This window comes from Silurus aristotelis, assembly GCF_946808225.1.
Source record: "Silurus aristotelis genome assembly, chromosome: 7".
NCBI lineage: Eukaryota > Metazoa > Chordata > Actinopteri > Siluriformes > Siluridae > Silurus > Silurus aristotelis.
Genome location: NC_139580.1, coordinates 26,485,357 through 26,506,641, shown reverse-complemented (window position 1 = coordinate 26,506,641; position 21,285 = coordinate 26,485,357). Strand labels below are relative to the sequence as shown.

General features: G+C 39.9%; 2 protein-coding genes across 4 annotated transcripts in view; one reads left to right on the top strand and one right to left on the bottom strand.

Moving 5' to 3' along the window:
- The window catches only part of LOC310728578 (DENN domain-containing protein 2A), a 38,232-nt gene extending 35,270 nt beyond the window's left edge, over positions 1-2,962 (bottom strand). For 2 of the 3 annotated variants that reach the window (XM_083546232.1, XM_083546233.1), the window contains exon 1: positions 2,482-2,892. The gene's annotated coding sequence lies outside the window, so the exon portion shown is untranslated. Of the gene's footprint in view, positions 1-2,481 lie in introns of all 3 variants that reach the window. The other variant, XM_083546234.1, reaches the window with a different exon arrangement.
- An 8,207-nt stretch (positions 2,963-11,169) lies between these two features.
- adck2 (aarF domain containing kinase 2) lies at positions 11,170-19,946 on the top strand. The gene is made up of 8 exons (XM_083546349.1): positions 11,170-12,465; positions 13,034-13,180; positions 13,270-13,398; positions 13,493-13,588; positions 15,076-15,321; positions 15,411-15,539; positions 15,671-15,724; positions 19,250-19,946. The coding sequence occupies exons 1-8, from the start codon at positions 11,605-11,607 to the stop codon at positions 19,391-19,393; spliced, it is 1,806 nt and encodes a 601-aa protein (XP_083402475.1). The 5' UTR covers positions 11,170-11,604; the 3' UTR covers positions 19,394-19,946.
- Positions 19,947-21,285: the final 1,339 nt, after the last annotated feature.

Sequence of the window (21,285 nt, the reverse complement as noted above, 5' to 3'; positions counted from 1 at the left end):
AGTACCAACATATATACAGTGAGGAAAATAAGTATTTGAACACCCTGCTATTTTGCAAGTTCTCCCACTTAGAAATCATGGAGGGGTCTGAAATTGTCATCGTAGGTGCATGTCCACTGTGAGAAACATAATCTAAAAAAAAAAATCCAGAAATCACAATGTATGATTTTTTAACTATTTATTTGTATGATACAGCTGCAAATAAGTATTTGAACACCTGAGAAAGTCAATGTTAATATTTGGTACAGTAGCCTTTGTTTGCAATTACAGAGGTCAAACGTTTCCTGTAGTTTTTCACCAGGTTTGCACACACTGCAGGGGGGATTTTGGCCCACTCCTCCACACAGATCTTCTCTAGATCAGTCAGGTTTATGGCCTGTCGCTGAGAAACACGGAGTTTGAGCTCCCTCCAAAGATTCTCTATTGGGTTTAGGTCTGGAGACTGGCTAGGCCACGCCAGAACCTTGATATGCTTCTTACAGAGCCACTCCTTGGTTATCCTGGCTGTGTGCTTCGGGTCATTGTCATGTTGGAAGACCCAGCCTCGACCCATCTTCAATGCTCTAACTGAGGGAAGGAGGTTGTTCCCCAAAATCTCGCAATACATGGCCCCAGTCATCCTCTCCTTAATACAGTGCAGTCACCCTGTCCCATGTGCAGAAAAACACCCCCAAAGCATGATGCTACCACCCCCATGTTTCACAGTAGGGATGGTGTTCTTGGGATGGTACTCATCATTCTTCTTCCTCCAAACACGTTTAGTGGAATTATGACCCAAAAGTTCTATTTTGGTCTCATCTGACCACATGACTTTCTCCCATGACTCCTCTGGATCATCCAAATGGTCATTGGCAAACTTAAGACATGCCTGGACATGTGCTGGTTTAAGCAGGGGAACCTTCGGTTCCATGCATGATTTCAAACCATGACGTCTTAGTGTATTACCAACAGTAACCTTGGAAACGGTGGTCCCAGCTCTTTTCAGGTCATTGACCAGCTCCTCCTGTGTAGTTCTGGGCTGATTTCTCACCTTTCTTAGGATCATTGAGACCCCACGAGGTGAGATCTTGCATGGAGCCCCAGTCCGAGGGAGATTGACAGTCATGTTTAGCTTCTTCCATTTTCTAATGATTGCTCCAACAGTGGACCTTTTTTCACCAAGCTGCTTGGCAATTTCCCCGTAGCCCTTTCCAGCCTTGTGGAGGTGTACAATTTTGTCTCTAGTGTCTTTGGACAGCTCTTTGGTCTTGGCCATGTTAGTAGTTGGATTCTTACTGATTGTATGGGGTGGACAGGTGTCTTTATGCAGCTAACGACCTCAAACAGGTGCATCTAATTTAGGATAATAAATGTAGTGGAGGTGGACATTTTAAAGGCAGACTAACAGGTCTTTGAGGGTCAGAATTCTAGCTGATAGACAGGTGTTCAAATACTTATTTGCAACTGTATCATACAAATAAATAGTTTAAAAATCATATATTGTGATTTCTGGATTTTTTTTTTAGATTATGTCTCTCACAGTGGACATGCACCTACGATGACAATTTCAGACCCCTCCATGATTTCTAAGTGGGAGAACTTGCAAAATAGCAGGGTGTTCAAATACTTATTTTCCTCACTGTATATATATATATATATATATATATATATATATATATATATATATATATATATATATATAAAAATATATATATATATAAAATGGGTGCTGTATCATGGCTTACTTTGTGCTCTGCCCCCTGCTTCCTACATTGCTCAGAACACAGAGTAAGCCATGACACAGCACCCCTGGAGGGTTAAGGGCCTAATGCAGGGGCCCAAGAGTGTCAACTTGGTGATACCAGGGCTTGAAACCCCCGACATTTCAATCAGTAACCCAGAGCCTTAACCGCTGAGCTATATATATATATATATATATATATATATATATATATATATATATATATATATATATATATATATACACATACATACTATACATACACAGAAGGAGTTCACATGCTTTACACACATGTGTTGGCAATGGTGATAGTAAACACAGTGCTGTTTGGTGCAAGTTATCTTTACTCCAGCTGCTCTGTGTTTACCACCTCCCCTTTCACTCTATCTCTTTCAGTGGAGCGGTGAAGAGAGACCATTGTTCTGTGGGTTCAAATGACTCGCCTCACTTATCCAATTACCCACTTCTCTATCTGTGCTGTCTCTCCCTGCCTGCACTGGAATGCATCTATTTAACACACACCTCTCCCTTAGTGAAGAAACACCTCTGAGTGAACCCTGTCTGCCACTTAGTGTCCGAATGGAGGAGAAGTTCGGATAGGAGTATCTTCCACAGAGCTACACTCACACACTGTCTTCACACAAACATGATCGTTCGGCTGGATTCCAGCTCATCTGATTTAAACCCAAGTGTTGAAAACTTGATTAGAAGAAAATGCTTTTTTATCAAGCACACACACACACACACACAGACTGCTGTACCTGGCTTGGTTGGTTGAGCCTTGCAGAAGCGCTCTTGTAGTGGTCTTTCATTTTGCGAAACCTGACACTACTGAGTACGCCAACATCCACTCAGTGATTCCTCCTGGAGCAGCCAGTCCTTCTTCCTCTTCTTTTTCTTCTTCTACTTTTTATTATTTTTCGTTTTCTTTTTTCCCCCTCCTTCTTTTTCCAAACACTCTTTCCTTGATCTTCTTCTGTTCCTCTGGATGGCCCTCGAGGCTTCACCCCCACCAAGTGTGCAATGAGAAAGAAACAAGAACCAAACTCTAAAACTATCTTCACCAACTTCAGCCCAGGCAACCTTATCTCTCCCTCCTGCTTCTCTCTGCACTCTTGCCTTCCTCTTCTTCTCTCTCACATGCTCTTTCTCTGCACTTTTCCCACCCCTCCCTCCTCTCTCTCTCTCTCTCTCTCTCTCTCTCTCTCTCTCTCTCACACACCAAGACCCCCCTCCCACTCTATCCCTCTTTCTCTCCTTCTCTCCCTCCTCCCCTTTCCCATTATCCCTCCACCCCCTACTGCTGAACTAATCTGCAGCTGGCCCAGTGATTGGAGGTCTGGTTGTCTTGGTGATGAAGTGTCCTGTTTTAGCTGCAGAAGAAAGCAAAGCTGAATGGCCAGAGAAACCAAAACATTCATTAGACCCATGTGTATCAAGTTAGATATATACAGTGTACAGAATTTCAGTAAATCTCCTTTGTTACTGTACTTGAGTATTTTTTGTATACTTTCTAATTTTACTGACTAACAAAAGTATATGTGACTTTTACTCTCTACTCAACTACATTTATAATTCAATATATGTACTTTTGACTATATGTACTTCAGTAATGATGAAGTGAAAGCAGCGATTAAGAGGATGAAGAGTGGAAAGTCAGTTGGACCAGATGACATACCGGTAGAAGCATGGAGATGTTTAGGAGAGATGCAGTGGAGTTTTTAACCAGATTGTTTAACAAGATTTTGGAAGGTGAGAGGATGCCTGAGAAATGGAGAAGGAGTGTGCTGGATCTTTACAGATCTTTAAGAATAAGGGAGGTGTGCAGACCTGCAGTAACTACAGGGGAATAAAGTTGATCAGTCACACCATGAAGTTATGGGAAAGAGTAGTGGAAGCCAGGCTGAGAGAAGAGGTGACCATCTGTGAGCAACAGTATGGTTTTATGCCAGAGGGGAGAGAGGAAGAGCACCACAGACGCATTATTTGCTTTGAGAATGTTGATAGAGAAGTATAAAGAAGGTCAGAAGGAGTTGCATTGTGTGCTTGTGGATTTAGAGAAAGTGTACAACAGGGTGCGGAGAGAGGAGTTGTAGGTGTGTTGTATGAAGAAGTCAGGTGTGGCAGAGAAGTATGTGAGGGTCGTGCAGGACATGTATGAAGACAGCGTGACAGCAGTGAAGTGTGCAGCAGGAACGACAGACTGGTTCAAGGTAGAGGTTGGACTGCATCAAGGATCAGCTCTGAGCCCTTTTCTGTTTGCAGTGGTGATGGACAGATTGATGGACGAGGTCAGACAGGAGTCTCCATGGACTATGATTTTTGCGGATTATATTGTTATTTTTAGTGAGAGTAGGGAGCAGGTTGAGAAGAGCCTGGAGATTACTTACTACATTGATAAATCACCAATTACAATATGACTTGAGTAAAAATCTCAGAGTATCTCATTTGAACAGTACTTGAGTATTTGATTCATATTAAAGTTGAGGCTCAAAGATGCACTAGTCCTCAACACCAAGACACGTGTTAGTGAAAAGCCAAAAACAGTTGATTTGTTATGTTTTGTTTCCTAAAATATGAATCAAACTGCACACCTGAATGCTGCATTAACCAAAATCAACACAACAGCCTCTTTAACATGCCAGAACAAACTAAAAAAAACAAAGTAGTGAAGCAATTTTTTAAAAAGGGATCTTTAGTTAACAAATACAATGATTGTATCATGTCACAAAGTAGAAGAATCATTAGTATTCAATGGACAAATAAAATAATTTATGTATTCGCTAATACAAATATATCACCCAAATGAGGATGGGTTCCCCTTTTGAGTCGGGTTCCACTCAAGGTTTCTTCCTCATAACATCTAAGGGAGTTTTTTTTTTTCTTTCAAAGCATAAAACAAAATGCTAAATAAAATCATCCTGTGGTTTTGTTAAAAAAAAAAAAAAAAAAAAAAAACGATATCTGTTATTGTTGGTTACAAAAACAGATAGGTAGAGTGTGGAACAGAAATATAGACATTTTAAAAATGGTTAAAATACGGTTTTAAGTTTAAAAACATTGAACCGTATTTTAACCATTTATAAAATGTCAATATTTCAGCCATAAAATTCTAACTTTGTGCTGTTTGGCTCTCTTAATACAATCACTGCAGCTTATCATCTGTGTGTATGCATATTTCTGTTCCACACTCCACCTTCCCAGCACCACCTGGATAGATCTATGGTTCTTGACCCCTATATGTTAGAACATGCCTAACAAAGCAGTGTTCCAACACGCTAGCAGATAAATTCCACCAACAACAAACCTTTCTACACAAATCTACACACTATCCTGATAATGGTCATGACTGAAATGTACTTGTTTAAATGTTGCCTGTTTTTTTTTTCTCCCCAACTTGATCAAACTGCCAATTCCCACTTTAACATACAAGCAAAAAAGGCTAAAACTTATCATGGGCCTCCATAAAATGTTTTTAAATATATGAACCACTGATGGACATGCTGTTTAACAGAACAGTACTTTCTACCCTGACATATAATAGAGTGTATACACCACAGAACATTGTGGCATTACTGGCTTTCAAAATTCCAAACTCCTGACCATCATGCATACACTTTTCATGTTGCATCACTCCAAAGCCCCGATGTGGAATTATTCGAGGTTCTTCCAAACTTTGAAGAAAACCAAAAGAACGCTTTCGATTCTGGATTTTTCCTTCTCACAGTTCACAGATCCCACACTCACTCAGTTCTGTTCACATGTAACTCCATAAAACAATCCAGAGGCACCATTGCTGGACATGGGGAAAGAGCAAGAGGTTTAGAAATTACTTCTGGCTTGTATTCAAGAGAGGAGGAGGCTGGAGAAGTAGTGGATCGCATTTCACACAGATACTGGCAACTTTTTGTGTAGAAATGCACATACATGTTCTTTGTTGCATGCAGTTGTTTTTTTGTTTTTTTTAGTTTTGCTCTAAAAGACAAGAAGGCAAATGAGCAGAAGGTCCTGTTGCATTTAAAACTTTTAAGTAATACAAAAATAGAAGGTAAAAGTGGTAGCTGTATGAGATTTTCTTAAAGCTTTATAGCCATAGGGAGGATAAAACTGTAAAGAAACATGGTGTCATTATAGTATAAAATAATTTGCCCCAATCAGCAAAATATGGTTGCCTGTTTTTATTGTGTATCGTCTGTATTCTGCCGAAAAATAGAGCAAAATACATGTAGCAACAAAACGAGTCTCAATGTTCTACTAACTACTATCAAAAGCTACTAATTATCATAATGAGCACCACATCTGTGAGAAGCAAGACAAGGTAATGAGAGTCTGAGTGCAGGGAGAGACAGATGTGGACGCAACATCTGTTTAGGGATGTTCCGGATAAGGGATGGGGGACATGTTTATTAACCCTTTAAATGACAGCTAAACCTCAGGTCTGTAAAGTGTTACACTCTGATTTTTTTCCTACTGTGTTCTTCTGTGAACTGTGCAAAAAGGGAACTAACCAATCACAGGTACCAGATGATATCAAAAACTTAAAAAAAATGATGGTGTAATTTGAACCGGTGTTATCCTGGCCACGTGCGTTACCACGTCTACCATGCAACTTGTGTCAACAATCCACATCATCTCAATTCTGCCCTCACCCTACTCGCCAGGTTTAGCTCCTGTGGACTTCTGGGGAATTCACCTGAAGATCCAGCTCGAATGTTACAGTTTTGACACCATTGCGGAGATCCAGCACGAATCTCGGAAAGTATTTGACACACTTCAAAATTGAGACTTCCAGGACATATTATAGTAGAAAACCAGTTTGGACAAAACCACTAACCTTCTTTTCGATATGAAGTCCTTTTAAGACCAGTATTGTTGATTTTGATACCAAAACCAATATATTCATAAGATATTATTATTAAGATAAAATATACAACAATAGACTGGACTTTACCGAATAGACTGGGGGTTACAAAACATTATAAATCAACAAACTTTGGACAAATTTTATTCAAACTGTCATGATGATTTTACATTCCCTCCACTTCCTTTTGTAAAGGAATACAAGAAACTCAACATTTTTTTTCTTTGATTGATCAACTCTCCTTCTTTTAAAAAAATTCTCCCAGAAGGTTCAGATGACACAGTAATCCACAAGATATATTTAATTCATTTCAATTCAGTTTTATTTGTGGAGCACTTTTAACAATGGACATTGTCCCTTAGAAGCTTTACAGTGATAAAGAGGTTATGAACAATATATGACTATGACTATGACTATGATATATGAGGGACAGAATGCTGACTTGTTTGTAAAATACATATAATCAATACAATCAATCAATTGTTAAAAAAAATTTGATATTTTAATGTAGGAATCAATCCTTCTAATACAATACCTGTATTTATGCTTCAGTACAAGGACTGATCCACCCAACCCTATTTGCTGTAACAATGAAGCCACAGAAACAATTTTGCAGCTTTAATTGTGATATATAGTGAAATATAAGCGTACATTTGCCTTCAGATAAAGCAAGCTACAAGGTAAAACGTTTTTAAAACAGAAACCACAAACAGTAGAGCTGCAATAATCAACGAAATTGACTATAATGACAGCAATTCATCAACGTGAATGTTAAAAGAGAACATAACTGTTATGCAATATGGTGTAAGCTTGTAGTTTTTGGCCCGAATGCAATTCGGCATTAGAGCCATTTTCAGCAATGATGTATGTAACCTGCTGATTTAGTAAATGAGCACGAATTGGGTTCGAAACAAAACAAGAGCAACAGATGAAATTTCTCTGATGTAAAAGGCAATCCATTACCATGTGAAAGGGTGCTGGAACGTGATATTTAAATATCTCTGCAGGCAAAGTTCATCAAGATTTTCGAACTTCCTGTAGAGAGTATCTGTGAGCATCAATAACTGCCTGTACATCAAACAGATCTTTTCTAAAAGACAGCAGAATGTGATGTTATGCTTCATTCGACTGTCCAGCATTTAAGCATAAAATGGATAGAACTAAGGATAAAAATAAAACAGAAAAAAAAGGTAGATAAATAAAAATGATAAACTATATCAAATATATGATATACATGAATGAGTCATTTGTACTTCCAATATCTGCCATAAAGTAATTAAGTGTGATTGTCCTTAAAGAGTCCATGTGCAGTATGGTGTGATATAAAGTGGCACTGTGCTGTTCAAGTTCAAGTGTCATAGTGCAAAAAAAAATTTGTGCCGAAATGAGTGACGAAGGAGAGGGAGGTCCAGTACTAGATCCTGGGTGTTTCCTGATTTAATTCCTTTTTATAGTTTTAATAAATTAGAAATAATATTATGGCCGAATGTCCTTCTTCCCGCAGGCCATTTGGCCATAATATTATTTCTAATTTATTATTATTATTTAAAAAAATAAAATAACAATATTTCCATTTTCCTAAACAGTGAACAGCCTACATGAAAGAAAATGAATTATTATTAATTTTGTTGTTTGTTGTTGATGTGACATATCTGTGTATCTTGCAATGCTCAGTAAAAAATGACCCAACTGTTGTCCACTCTTGTCAGAATGGGAGACAAACACGAATGTGAGTCATTATGGGGCTCTTAAATTAAAAGTTACAGTTAAAATAAGACCTGTACAAAAAAACCTTGGTCTTCAGCTGTTTGATTTGATTTGATGAGTCTTTTCACATAATAGCAATATACTCCAGTTCTTGGCTGACAGGAATGGATCCTGGTGTGTTATTTTGCTTTTAAAAGTTATAAACCGTAAGGATGGATATAAGGTGCAGTTTGGGATGCTTTTTTGCTCACCATAGTTGTACAGAGTGATTATTTCAGTTCCTATAGATTTCCTGTCAGCTCGATCCAATCTACTCATTCTTTTCTGAGGATCGAAGAATTTTACACCAGTGAACAATCAAGTGCTCACTAGCAGCCCCTGATGGACAAAATAGTGTAAAGCAGCCAATCCCATACTGTAGCTGCTGTAGCTTTTTTGGTAGCATAATATTTTGCAAATAAATATCACAAAACTGTTTCCTTTTTACATTATCTCCATTTCTTTTGATGCTAGCGCTCCAAAATCTCACTTTTAACGTCGAATTGACTTACCTTTACAAGTGTCTGGTGTATTGTATAAATATGAAGACATACTCTTGTGTGATACAAAATAACTAGAATGTTCAGGAAATATAAAACATTTTATCAACAATATTTGCTTAACTGTTTAAAGGTTAAGAAAAAAAAGAACAGTTTCGGTTATTTCTCAATTTCTCCTCTTAAAAAACACAAAAAGAAGAGCACAATGCACAAAACTGCAGCTCCAAATAAAAATTGTGATATTTCATTCTCTCTTATCTATGATTGACTGACTGGTTTCTTTTCATTTTATCACCCCATTTTGTTCTATTGGTAATCCTTGAATCATATATTTCAAATAAATCTTTGCAAACGTGTGCTTTGTCTTCTTTTACAAGATCATATTATTTAGTAGACAGGAACATGCACTATACTGCCAAAGGTTTGCGGACACCTGGTCATAAGTATGGTATGTGCTCTGGAGCATCACATTCCACATTTAGTCCCAATTTGCTTTAGAATTCCCTCCACTCTTCTGGAAAGATGTTTCACTAGATTTTGGAGTGTGCTTGTGGAGATTTTGCTCATTCAGACACAAGCGTTTTAGTAAAGTCAGGTACTGATGAAGGTGAGGTGAGGAGGTCTGGGGTGCAGTCAGTGTTCCAATTCATCCAAAAGTTGGTTGAGGTCAGAACTCTATAGCAGGAGATTTTCCACTCCAGCCCATGAAAACCATATATTCATGGAGTTTGCTTTTGTGTACATAGGCATCGTCATGCTGGAACATGTTTGAGTCTCCCAGTTCAAGTGAAGGGAAAAATACACGCTACTACATCCAAAGACACCCTGTACAATTGGGTGTCTATTGTGTGCCCTGCGATATCAGTTTGCAAAAGAGCCACATATGACTGGGAAATTCAGGTGTCCCAATACTTTTGTCCATATAGTGTATATGAAATAAAGTGAGCATTGAACTAAAGTTTCTGTGTCTCTGGGTCTAGACAAAAAGTTTCATATGCTTGCTATCATAGATTAAATAAGTTATTATTGTATATATAACATTCACCAATGTTAAAATTTAGCATACATTAGGGATGAGTGAATTTTATTCATATGAGGGAACTTTTTTAGAAAGGTACTCATATGTAGTGTTAGAGTGTAGTGTACAGAACAGGCATAACATTATTTCATTATAAAATTATGAGCGGTGAAGTAAATAACACTGATTATATCTTCATCATGGCACCTGTTAGTGGGAGGGATATTATTAGGCAGGAATTGCATTTTATCCTCAAAGTTGGTGTGTTAGAAGCAGGAAAAATGGATTTAAGAGAGTTTAACAAGGGCCAAATTGTGACGTCTAGACGACTGGGTCAGAGCATCTCCAAACCTGCAGCTCTTGTGGGGTTTCCTCGTCTGCAGTGGTCAGTATCTATTAAACGTGGTCCAAGGAAGGAACAGTGGTGAACCGGTGACAGGGTCATGGGCGGCCGAGGCTCATTGATGCACGTGGGGAGCGAAAGCTGGACTGTGTGGTCCGATCCAACAGACGAGCTCCTGTAGATCACATTGCTGAAGACGTTAATGCTGTTAATGCTCAACAGGTCAGGAGTAATTTTGCAGTAAACGGGGGACAAACACAATATTCGTAAATGGTGATAATGTTATGCCTGATTGGTGTATATCCTCACCTCATCCTCCATCAGTATCTGGTTTATTTAACAACCTTGTAGCTGAATGAGCTCAAATCTTCACAAGCACACTTCGAAATGAACATCTTCTCAGATTATTATAACAGCAAATAGGCCTAAATGTGGAATGAAATATTTGAAAAGCACATAGCAATCTTATGGTCAGTTGTAGCTCAAATTCCTCAAAAATGTTTTGGCAGCAACAGTTGGTCCAACACAATATTAGGCAGGTGGACATAATGTTATGCCTGAGTCGTGGTCATGAAATTATGTCTGATCAATGTTTGTCTGAGGAAGTCTTACTGTATTAAATACTTGAGAACTGAACCTTTGGACATTTCTGGGACTACTATTTGGTCTCTAAGAAGTTCATAAATGAGTTATCCACTGTTTGGTTCCACATGTGGTGCTTTTTCTTTTTCTTTTTTTTGTCTATTTGACATCAGAAACGTGTGTGGTTATAGTCAAGTTGCACTTAGCACTGAGTATATTGTACTTCCAGAGATTTGAAAGAAACATTACTGGTTAAGAAGAAAAATAAAAACAGCAACAATTACCATATCATTATAATTTTTTAAATAAATTTCGCAATAGATGTTACTAAATCTGTAATGTTTTATACAAAACACCCCGGAACGCTTCTTACTAACGCGGAACACCATATTACTGTCGTAAAAACCTAGCCGGAAGGATTTAACGGTGGCACCGAAGAGAGTGCGGCCAAATTTCATAGCAAGGATGAATGAACACATAAACGCAACCATGTGCTGTTTCAGGGTGATGTGGCTGAGCCGGTGCTGTATAACGAGTCGTACTTATTAGCAGAATAGTTCAAATAAACGTTTATTGATTTTATCGATCAGTTTTATTGATCGTCTATAGCCTGATGTTTCCTGTATACAGTAGGTGATACACCTTATAGGTATTTATACTTCGGTGTAGCTCAGTGCGCATGCGTCGGTTTACAAGCTTTAATAATGATTCAGTGCAATAATGTGGATCAGTTGTTAATGCAGTGTGTCCATAGGAGCCTCATCTATATACACATGTAGCTGAAATGTGAATTTTGCACCAATATATATTACTAACTGATGCTAAGGATATACAATGTCAAAAATGTCTGTATTTTGCACTAAGGTTGTTTTCCGAAGCCTCAGGTTTACCATTCAGAGAGTCTCAGTGTCCATTCGAATGATCCCATCCAGAACTTTGTTGGTAAAAAGGAGCTATCAGATTCTTTCTCAAACCCCAAAGATGGTGTTGTGGTGTTGGGCGGCAAGTGGATTTACTTACGCTTCAGCCCAGGAGGCAGTGCTTTCTCGGAGAACTACAGAGAAAAAGACCCTTGCCAAAGTGCAGGTCCACAGACTGACCTTTGTGTTCAGGCTGGGCATCCGTGCCTTGGTCCTCCTGCTGAAATTTAGCCCATTGTTGCTTCTGTACCCACTAAGCCTGCTCTCGAAGCACTGGGCCACATGCTGGCTTAACGCCCTGCTCTGGGTCACAGAGACATCCGGGCCGACGTTTATCAAACTGGGCCAGTGGGCAAGTACACGACGAGACATCTTCTCTCAGGAATTCTGCGATCGATTTTCTCGCCTCCATGTCAAGGTGCATCCGCATTCTTGGAATCACACTAAGCAATGTCTGAGCCGAGCCTTTGGGGAAGGATGGAGGCAGCTCTTCGTCTTTGAGAGTAAGGAGCCTGTGGGCTCAGGATGTGTGGCACAGGTGTATCGGGCCAAGGCTTGTGTGGCAAGTGTGAAAGACCCAGCATTCCAGCAGCTGGTGGAGGGGCTTGAGAAGGAGGATCTCCTGGAAGCCTGGGAGGTTCCTGGTTTGGGAGGCACTTTGGGTTATTTATGGGGGTCAGAGAAAGGAGATGGAGAGATGTCTGAGAACTTGGATGGAGGTTCTGCTGAGCTTAGACATGAAGAGTATAAGGGGTTAATACCAGTAGCAATTAAGGTACTGTAACTTCTGAAAGGTAAAATAACTGTCTGTGTGTGTGTATATATAGACACACACACACACACACACACACACACACACAAAACACTGTATGGACAAATGTATTGGGACACCTCACCTTTCTGCCATATATAATTCTACATCAAACTGTTACCACAAAGCTAAAGTTACACAATTGTATAGGATGACTTTGGATGCGGTATAATAAAAATTTGCGTCCACTTGAACTTGAAAACCCGAACCTGTTCCAGCATGAGTTTTATAAAGATATGGTTGACTGTACATGGTTTGGCGAGGAAGATCTTGAGTGTCCTGCTATTGAGCTCTGATCTGATAAAGTACCTTAAAAAACAAATACCATATTTATCACCAGGTGTCCACAAACTTTTGACAGTATTGTGTGTGTGTGTGTGTGTGTGTGTGTGTGTGTGTGTGTGTGTGTGTGTGTGTGTGTGTGTGTGTGTGTGTGTGTATTTTTACCTCATCCACATTCACCGCGTTATATAATCATTTTCGTTATTGTATGGAAAAGTGTTGCAAAAAATGTTCCTACATTTCCATGCAGGTGCTTCATCCTGGCATCAGGAGACAAGTTCAGATAGACCTGATTCTGATGAAGGCAGGCAGCATGCTCATCAGCTGCTTACCAGGCCTGAAGTGGCTCAGTCTCCCTGAAATCGTGGATGAATTTGAGAAGCTTATGACCAAGCAGGTAGTACTAACGTTCCCCAGATATTCTTTACAAACCCTGCGTTCATTTAATTTATTCACAAATGTATTTTTTAAAACCTTCGCCTGCAGATTGACCTTCGTTTCGAAGCCAAGAACATGGAGAAGTTCAAGAACAACTTCAAGGATTTGGAATATGTCAAGTTTCCAACACCATTAAGACCATTTGTCACAAGTACTGTCCTGGTTGAGACGTATGAGGTCAGTCAGTGTCTTGGCACTTAGTGGCTGGTCTGTATGGTCGTCTTCTCGGATTTTGTCGTTCCAATAGTTTTTCGGTTTTTTTTAATTTAAGGAGAGTGAACCCATTTCGAACTACCTTAAATCAGATGTTTCTGTGGCTATGAAGCAGAGAATTGCCCGCATGGGGGTGGACACGCTACTGAAAATGGTGCGTATCGGACTCGCATGCATACTCATGACATACAGACTTAAATGCTTTTACTTATAATGTAGGATGAGGTGAGGATGTACAGTGTGGGGATAAAAAATATTATATATATAAATTATTTTGTATTTGATCAAGTGAAAAGAATTTGATCCCACACCAACCAGCAAGAATTCTGACTCCCACACACCCAAATTAGTCCTGTAGAACTCCTAATATCAACTCGTTATGTGTATAAAAGACACCAGTCACAGAATCAACCTCTTCCATTCAAACCTCTCCATCACCATGGGAAAGACCAAAAAACTGTAGACCTGCACAAGGATGGAATAAGCTACAAGACCATCAGCAAGAAGCTTGAGGTGAGAAAGAGGCCACTGTTGGTGCGATAATTGGAAAAGGGACGGAATACAAGATGAGTCAATCTATTTGAAACTGCACACAAAATCTCACCTCATGAGGTGAGGAGGATTCTGAGAAAGGTGAAGGATCAGCCCAGAATCGCACAGGAGGAGCTTGTTAATGATCTCAAGGGTGCTGAGACCACAGTCACCAAGAAAACCATTGGTTACACACCAAAGTCCTTCTGCTCAAGAATGTACATGAACAGACCTGTCTGAAGTCTGCTAGTGAACATCTGAATGATTCAGAGACATCTGATGTGGTCAGATAAGAGCAAAATGTAGCTCTTTGGCATCAACTCTACTCACCTGTGTTTGAACACAGAGAAATCCCCACTGTCAAATATGGAGGAGGAAACATTCTGCTTTGGGACTGTTTGTCTGCTGAGGGTAGAGGAAGACGTCACCACGGGGCCATGCACTGTAGAATCTTGGATGAGAACCTTCTGGACTTAGCCAGAACACTAAAGATGGGTGGTGGACGGGTCTTCCAGCATGATGATGACTCAAAACCTATGGCCACGGCAACTTGTAGCCCATTTCAGCCTTGTGCAGGTCTACGATTTCATCCCTGACGTCCTTTGACAGCTCTTTAGTCTTGCCCATGGTGGTGGAGAGGTTTGAATGGCTAGCCAAAACACTAATGATCCATCGAGTATCAACAGCATTAACTTCTTCAGCAATGTGAGCTACCGGAGCTCGTCTGTTAGTTCGAACCACACGGAGCAGCTTTCGTTTTCCACGTGCATTAATGAGCCTCGGCCGCCCATGACCTTGACGCTGGTTCCTTGAACCACTTTGGAGATGCTCTGACCCAGTCGTCTAGACGTCACAATTTGGCCAGGGTCAAACTCAAATCCTTACGCTCGCCCATTTTTCCTGCTTCTTAGACTCCAACTTTGAGGACAAAATGTTCACTTGCTGCCTAATATCCCACCCACTAACAGGTGCCATGATGAAGAGATAATCAGTGTTATTCCCTTATCATGTTATGCCTGATCGGTGTGTGTACATATAATGTGTGTGTCATAAGTTCTCCGCCATGTTAGTTGTGTTCATTTGTGTCGACGTGGCTTTGTTTCTGTGTAGGTGTTTGTGGATAATTTTGTCCATGGAGACCTGCATCCAGGGAATATCCTTGTTCAGGTGGATCAGGGGGTCTCGGGCCAGGACAAAGCCACTCTGACAGATCTGTGGGACACTGTGGTGGTTAGCATGAGACCTTCACCTCCTCCCTTACAGCTGGTACTGCTGGACGCAGGAATCGTAGCCCAGCTGAGCGAAGAAGACCTGCGAAACCTGAGAGCCGTATTTACTGCCGTCGTTCTCCAACAGGTAATGACTCATGAGGTATTAGAGTTCATTTGCATAGGCACTATGTAAAGAAAAACTTGCATATTGTGTAATGCTTTTATGCATGTAAGGGGGAGCAGGTAGCAGAGCTGATTCTACACCATGCCAGGGCCAACGAATGCCAGGATGTGCCACGCTTCAAAAAGGAAATGGCTGAGCTCGTGGACCTTGCTGTGAGCGAGACGCTGTCTCTGGGGAAGGTACAACCACATGCCTACTACACACACACACACACACACACACACACACACACACATTTCTTATCAAAGTGTTCCTTTAGGTGACTTAAATATAAATGTTTAATCATGTTTTGCTTTGTAATTGTGTAAAGATTCAGGTGTCGGAGCTGCTGTCGCGGGTGTTCGGCTTGCTAATCCGCCACAAGGTAGGTGAAGGGTTTACATAAGAGCACACACATACACAGTGTTAGCCAAAAGGTACACACACAGTTCCCGACAGTGTGAGCTATTAATACATAAAAAGAAACAGGAAAAGTGGAAAGATTTGCTCATTTTTATTCTAATCTATAAAATGCAAGAGGAAAAAATCCAAAGCGATTTCACAAACTGGGCGGGGTAACGAATAAGATGCACAATATGATGTTTGCATTGAATCGTTTGTGAAATTTCTTTGTTACCCATACGGATACCAATTTTTTATTTTTATACACAGCGTTGATTACGGCACGCAATTGCCGTGGCATCGTTTCGATAAACTTCTGCAATGTCACGACATTTATTCCTCTCCAGAGTTGCAGTCATTTTTTTTCTTCGATATCTTGAAGTCTTCTTGAAGCACATTCCAAAGATTCTCAATGGGGTTAAGGTCTGGACTCTGTGTCTTATTATGTCTCATGCTCCCTGAACCAGTCTTTTACAATTTAAGCCCGATGAATCCTGGCATTGCCATCTTGGAATATGCCTGTGCCATCAGGAAAGAAAAAAATTATTTTTGGAATAACCTGGTCATTAAGTATATTCAGGTAGTCAGCTGACCTCATTTTTTGGGCACAAAACCTTGTTGAACCGAGACCTGACCAACTGCAGCAACCCCAGATCATAGCACTGCCCCCACAGGCTAGGTACAGGTAGGCACTAGGCATGATGGAACAGTGTAAATCTAGACTCATCAGACCACATGACCTCCTTTCATTGCTCCAGAGTACAATCGTTATGCTCCTTAGATGTTTTCTTTGCTCGATGCATGCCAGTAATTTGACCATTCTGAAACAGATTAACATCCTTTCCAAGATCACAGTGTCTTCCGATATGGTTGTTTAGGAAATGAGAAGCTGCTCACTGCATCAGTTAGGGTTTAATAACGCTCTTACTTATTTGCTTAGTTAAATTCAGGTGGTGGTCAGTGTATTTCAGCATATAAACTTTCTTTCGGCTTCTCCCATTGGGGTCGCCACAGCGGCTCCATATAAAAATATTATGTCTTTGAACTAGGCTCTCGGATCATATGCCCACTGGTCCCACTCTTCTTTAGTCCAGAGGATCCATCAATGGTTTGCAAAAAATCAGTTTTATTTGTGTAGCGCTTTTAACAATGGGCATTGTCCTAAAGCAGCTTTATAGAGATAAAGGTTATAGCGTTAAAATGCCTATAGTGCCTATAAGTTTGTTCCGTATCATTTTTAAGTTTATCCCTAATGAGCGAGCGAGTGCCGACTGTGGCAAAGAAAAACTCCCTGAGAGCACATGAGGAAGAAACCTTAAGAGGAACCAGGTTCAAAAAGAAACCCATCCTCATCTGGGTGACAGCGAATGTGCATTCATTTCAGATTTATGATGGTGGAGGTGTACTCCTCGATTTGCTCAGTAACTTTGTGGATCTTTAGACTGTTCATGTGGAACCATCCTCACACAGAATGGTCTCCAATTAAAGAGAATTTAATCCAGAGGAAGGGTGTCAGGATGAATCAGGTAGATCTGAAGAGAAGAAAGAAACAGGAACACTAGTCACTGGTACCTCAAGAGGAAAAGAATTTCAAATGAACTACAGAAGGTTACCACCTTTGGCTCATTCCATTTTAAATGTGCTTCGGCCCAAAAAAGACTGTGGACGGCATGGTGTGTTCACAGACAATGATTTCTGGAGGTGTTTCTGAGCACATGCAGTGACTTCAATTTTTCGAATCATGCTTATTTTTAATGCAGTGCTTCCTGAGGGACCAAATATCACAGGCATCCAATATTGATTGGTTGTCTTTGTCTCTTGCGGAGAGGAATTTTTCTTTTTGAATCTTTTGATATTCAAAGTCTTCGCAGTTTGATGCTGAGGAACATTAAATTGACGTTTTATAGACGTTTTTAATTAAATTTTTTGTAGTTGGTTAACCTCCGCCCATCACAATTCTGTTTCTCTAAGATAGTCTTTTATATACTGTATATAATTGCAAAATGTTCCTCCTGTTTCTTCTTTTTAGTAAACATTTTTTTTCTCACGTTTTCTATGTTCTACTCTGAATAAAATGAGTTTACAGGTTTTTTAATCTTTGCATTCTGTTTTTAATGACATTTTTTCCCAAGTTTTTTGTATTTGACATAGGAATATAAAATTGACGATGGTCCTACAGTGCATCCAGTATATTCACAGCGCTTCACGTTTTCCAAATTTTTTTACGTTTCAGCCTTATTCCCAATTTGAATAAATTCATTATTTTCTACAAACAATACCCCATGCAAATTTCTTAAAAGAAAAAAAGAAGCACAGCACTTTTGGCACCAATTACAGCCTCAAGTCTTTTTGAGTTTGATGCTACAATCTTGGCAGTTTTTCCCCATTCTACTTTGCCGAACTTCTCAAGCTCCATCAGGTTGGATGAGAAGAGTCAGTGAACAGCTATTTTCAGATCTCTCCAGAGATGTTCACTCGGGTTCAAGTCTTGGCTCTGGCTGGGCCACTCGTTAACAGAGTTGTCCTGTAGCCACTGCTTTGTTATCCTGGCTGTGCTCAAGGTTGTTGTAATGTCGGAAGATGAACCGTCGCCCCAGTCTGAGGTCCAGAGTGCTCTGGAGCAGATTTTCATTATGGACGTCTCTGTACATTTCTGCATTTATCTTCCCCTCGATCCTGACACAGTCTCCCAGTTCCTGTCACTAAAAACATCCCCACAGCATGATGCTGCCACCACCATGTTTCACTGTAGGGATGGTATTGGCTAGGCGATGAGACGATGAGCATGTTTTTTTTCCAGACATCACACCTGGCATTCAGGCCAAAGTGTTCAATCTCTGTTTCTCATGGTCTGAGAGTCTTTCAGGAACCTTTTGGCAAACTCTAGGTGGGCTGTCATGTGCCTTTTACTGAGGAGTGGCGTCCGTCTGGCCACTCTACAATACAGGCCTGATTAGTGGAGTGTTGCAGACATGGTTGTTTTTCTGGAAGGTTCTCCTCTCTCCACAGAGAAATTCTGAAGCTCTTTCAGAATGGCTTTTGGATTTTTGAGCACCTCCATGACCAAAGCCCTTCTTCCCCGATCGCTCAGTTTGGCCTGGTGGCCCTGGCAGTCCTGGAGGTTCCAAACTTCTTCCATTTACGGATAATGGAGGCGACTGTGCTCATTGGGACCTTTAATACTACAGAAATGTCTGTTCCCTTCACCAGATTTGTGCCTCTTTACAATCCTGTCTCTGAGGTCTACAGACAATTAGTTTGTTGTCTGACATGCATTGTTAACTGTGGGACCTCATATAGACAGGTGTGTGCCTTTCCAAATCATGTCCAATCAACTTAATTTCCCACAGGTAGACTCCAGTCAAGTTGTAGAAACATCTTAAGTATGTTCAGTGAAACAGAATGCACCTGAGCTGAATTTTGAGTGATATGGCAACCGCTGTGAATACTGAATAATGATTATTTTTATTATTTATAAATTTGCAAACATTTGTCCTTGTGTTCGCAGGTGAAGCTGGAGAGCAACTTTGCTTCCATTGTGTTTGCGATCATGGTCCTGGAAGGTTTGGGCAGGTCACTGGATCCGAACTTGGACCTGCTGAAAATCGCTAAACCTCTGTTGTTAAAGAACTGCACCTCGTTTCTTTCCTGAACTCTTTACAATTATGCAAATTTTGAGCCAGTGTCTGAATGTAGCCTAGACAAATAAACCTCCCGTACTTAATCTAGAAACTTAATATTTACAGCAGTTATTCCTTTACCAAAGATAATGGATAATACCTACATACATGGGACAATGGGACATCATAGCCAGTGTGTGTGATGGATATTTTTTTCTTTTATTTTAAGAAAATATTTGTAACTCTTGATCCTTTTTTAACATTATAGTGAAGCCTCAGGCTGTTTTTCAGCATAACAAGCTTTAATGCTTCCCACATTATCGACTGAAGACCTCATCATCCTGCCTGCCAGGAAACACTGCTCACACACACACACACACACACACACACACACACACACACACGTAAGCTCTTTGGGAATTCTGTATTACCTGAATGCATCATGTGTTAAGACCGATCTGAAATGTCCCTGGAAATATGATGCAGAATGAAATACATATCCATAAATTGTACGTATGTAATTTTTTTTTATTAATTGAATCTTTGTGTCTCTAAAATCAATAAAATATGGAGGTACTTTCCTGATATTTGATTTACAGATCTGTCAGTTGGCAGACTCACACTTATCCAGATCGACTTACAACTGAGCAATTGAGGGTTAAGGGCCTTTCTCAGGGGCCCAGCAGGGAGAGTTTAGTGGGCATCTTCCAATCCAAAATCCAATATCTTAAGATATCTTGAGTTATTGGAGGCAAAATCAGGTGTTCTTTAATAAAATAAAAACATTTTCTAATCTTGAAAACCCTGGTTTTTATATTCAACTGTAGATGATTATAAACATTTACATTTGCGGCATTTAGCAGACGCCCTCATCCAGAGCGACGTACAGAAGTGCTTAAAGTCTCTAGTAATGAATAAATCTACACTGGTACACAAGATTACAAACTTAATATAAAAATTCTACAATTCTACAACTTTGAAAGTGCTAATTTAAGTGTTTCAAGAAGAGGTAGGTCTTCAATCGTCGCTTGAAGATAGCCATGGACTCTGCTGTACGGACATCTAGGGGAAGTTCACCCCACCACCACGGTGCCAGAACAGAAAAGAACCTTGAAGTATACTTACCTCTCATTCTGAGAGAAGGTGGTACCAGTTGAGCAGTGCTGGAGGATCTCACAGCGTGGTGCAGTGCGAGATGTGATGAGGTCTCTGAGATAAGATGGTGCTGGTCCAACTTTAGCCTTGTAGGCAAGCATCAGTGTTTTGAATCTGATACGTGAAGCTATTGGAGGCCAGTGAAAGGGAGCGCAGCAGTGGGCCAAGTTTCGCCCTATTTATTATGATCTGTAATAACATTTAATGTATGTAAAAGTCATATAATTGACACAAAAGTATCAAGAAAGTGAATTTCAATCGCTCCAGCTGACCTGAAATTCTACCATGTATGCTTTATGTTCTAGGATGAAAATGATACTAGCTATGGATGTATTTGTTGTTGGAAACACTTATTAGCACATCCTACATTGTAAAGTTGCTCCTTCATTATTCCCTCTGTTAGTGAGTGATAATATGGAAGGATTACAGCTCCAAGAGAAAATCCTGTCCTATAATAGAATGGATTGAAAGCAGATTTTACTAGTAAGCTTGTGACCATGCTGAGTAATAGTATATGCACACGCATTCGATGCTGTGGTAGATGCAGTTTTTTATTATATACAAACCAGTTCTTAATATGTGAAACAAGACCTGATGCTGAAAATGAGAGCTGAAATGTAACATCATCACATAGATGTGAAGCTCAAAGGATATTTTTTTCTTCTTCATTTTCTGTACATATTCTGATCGTAGATCATTACGGCAATCGAAAAATTATATGTAGTTTTCAAAGTCCAGGATTTATAATTTTTTATTTTTTTTTGGATCG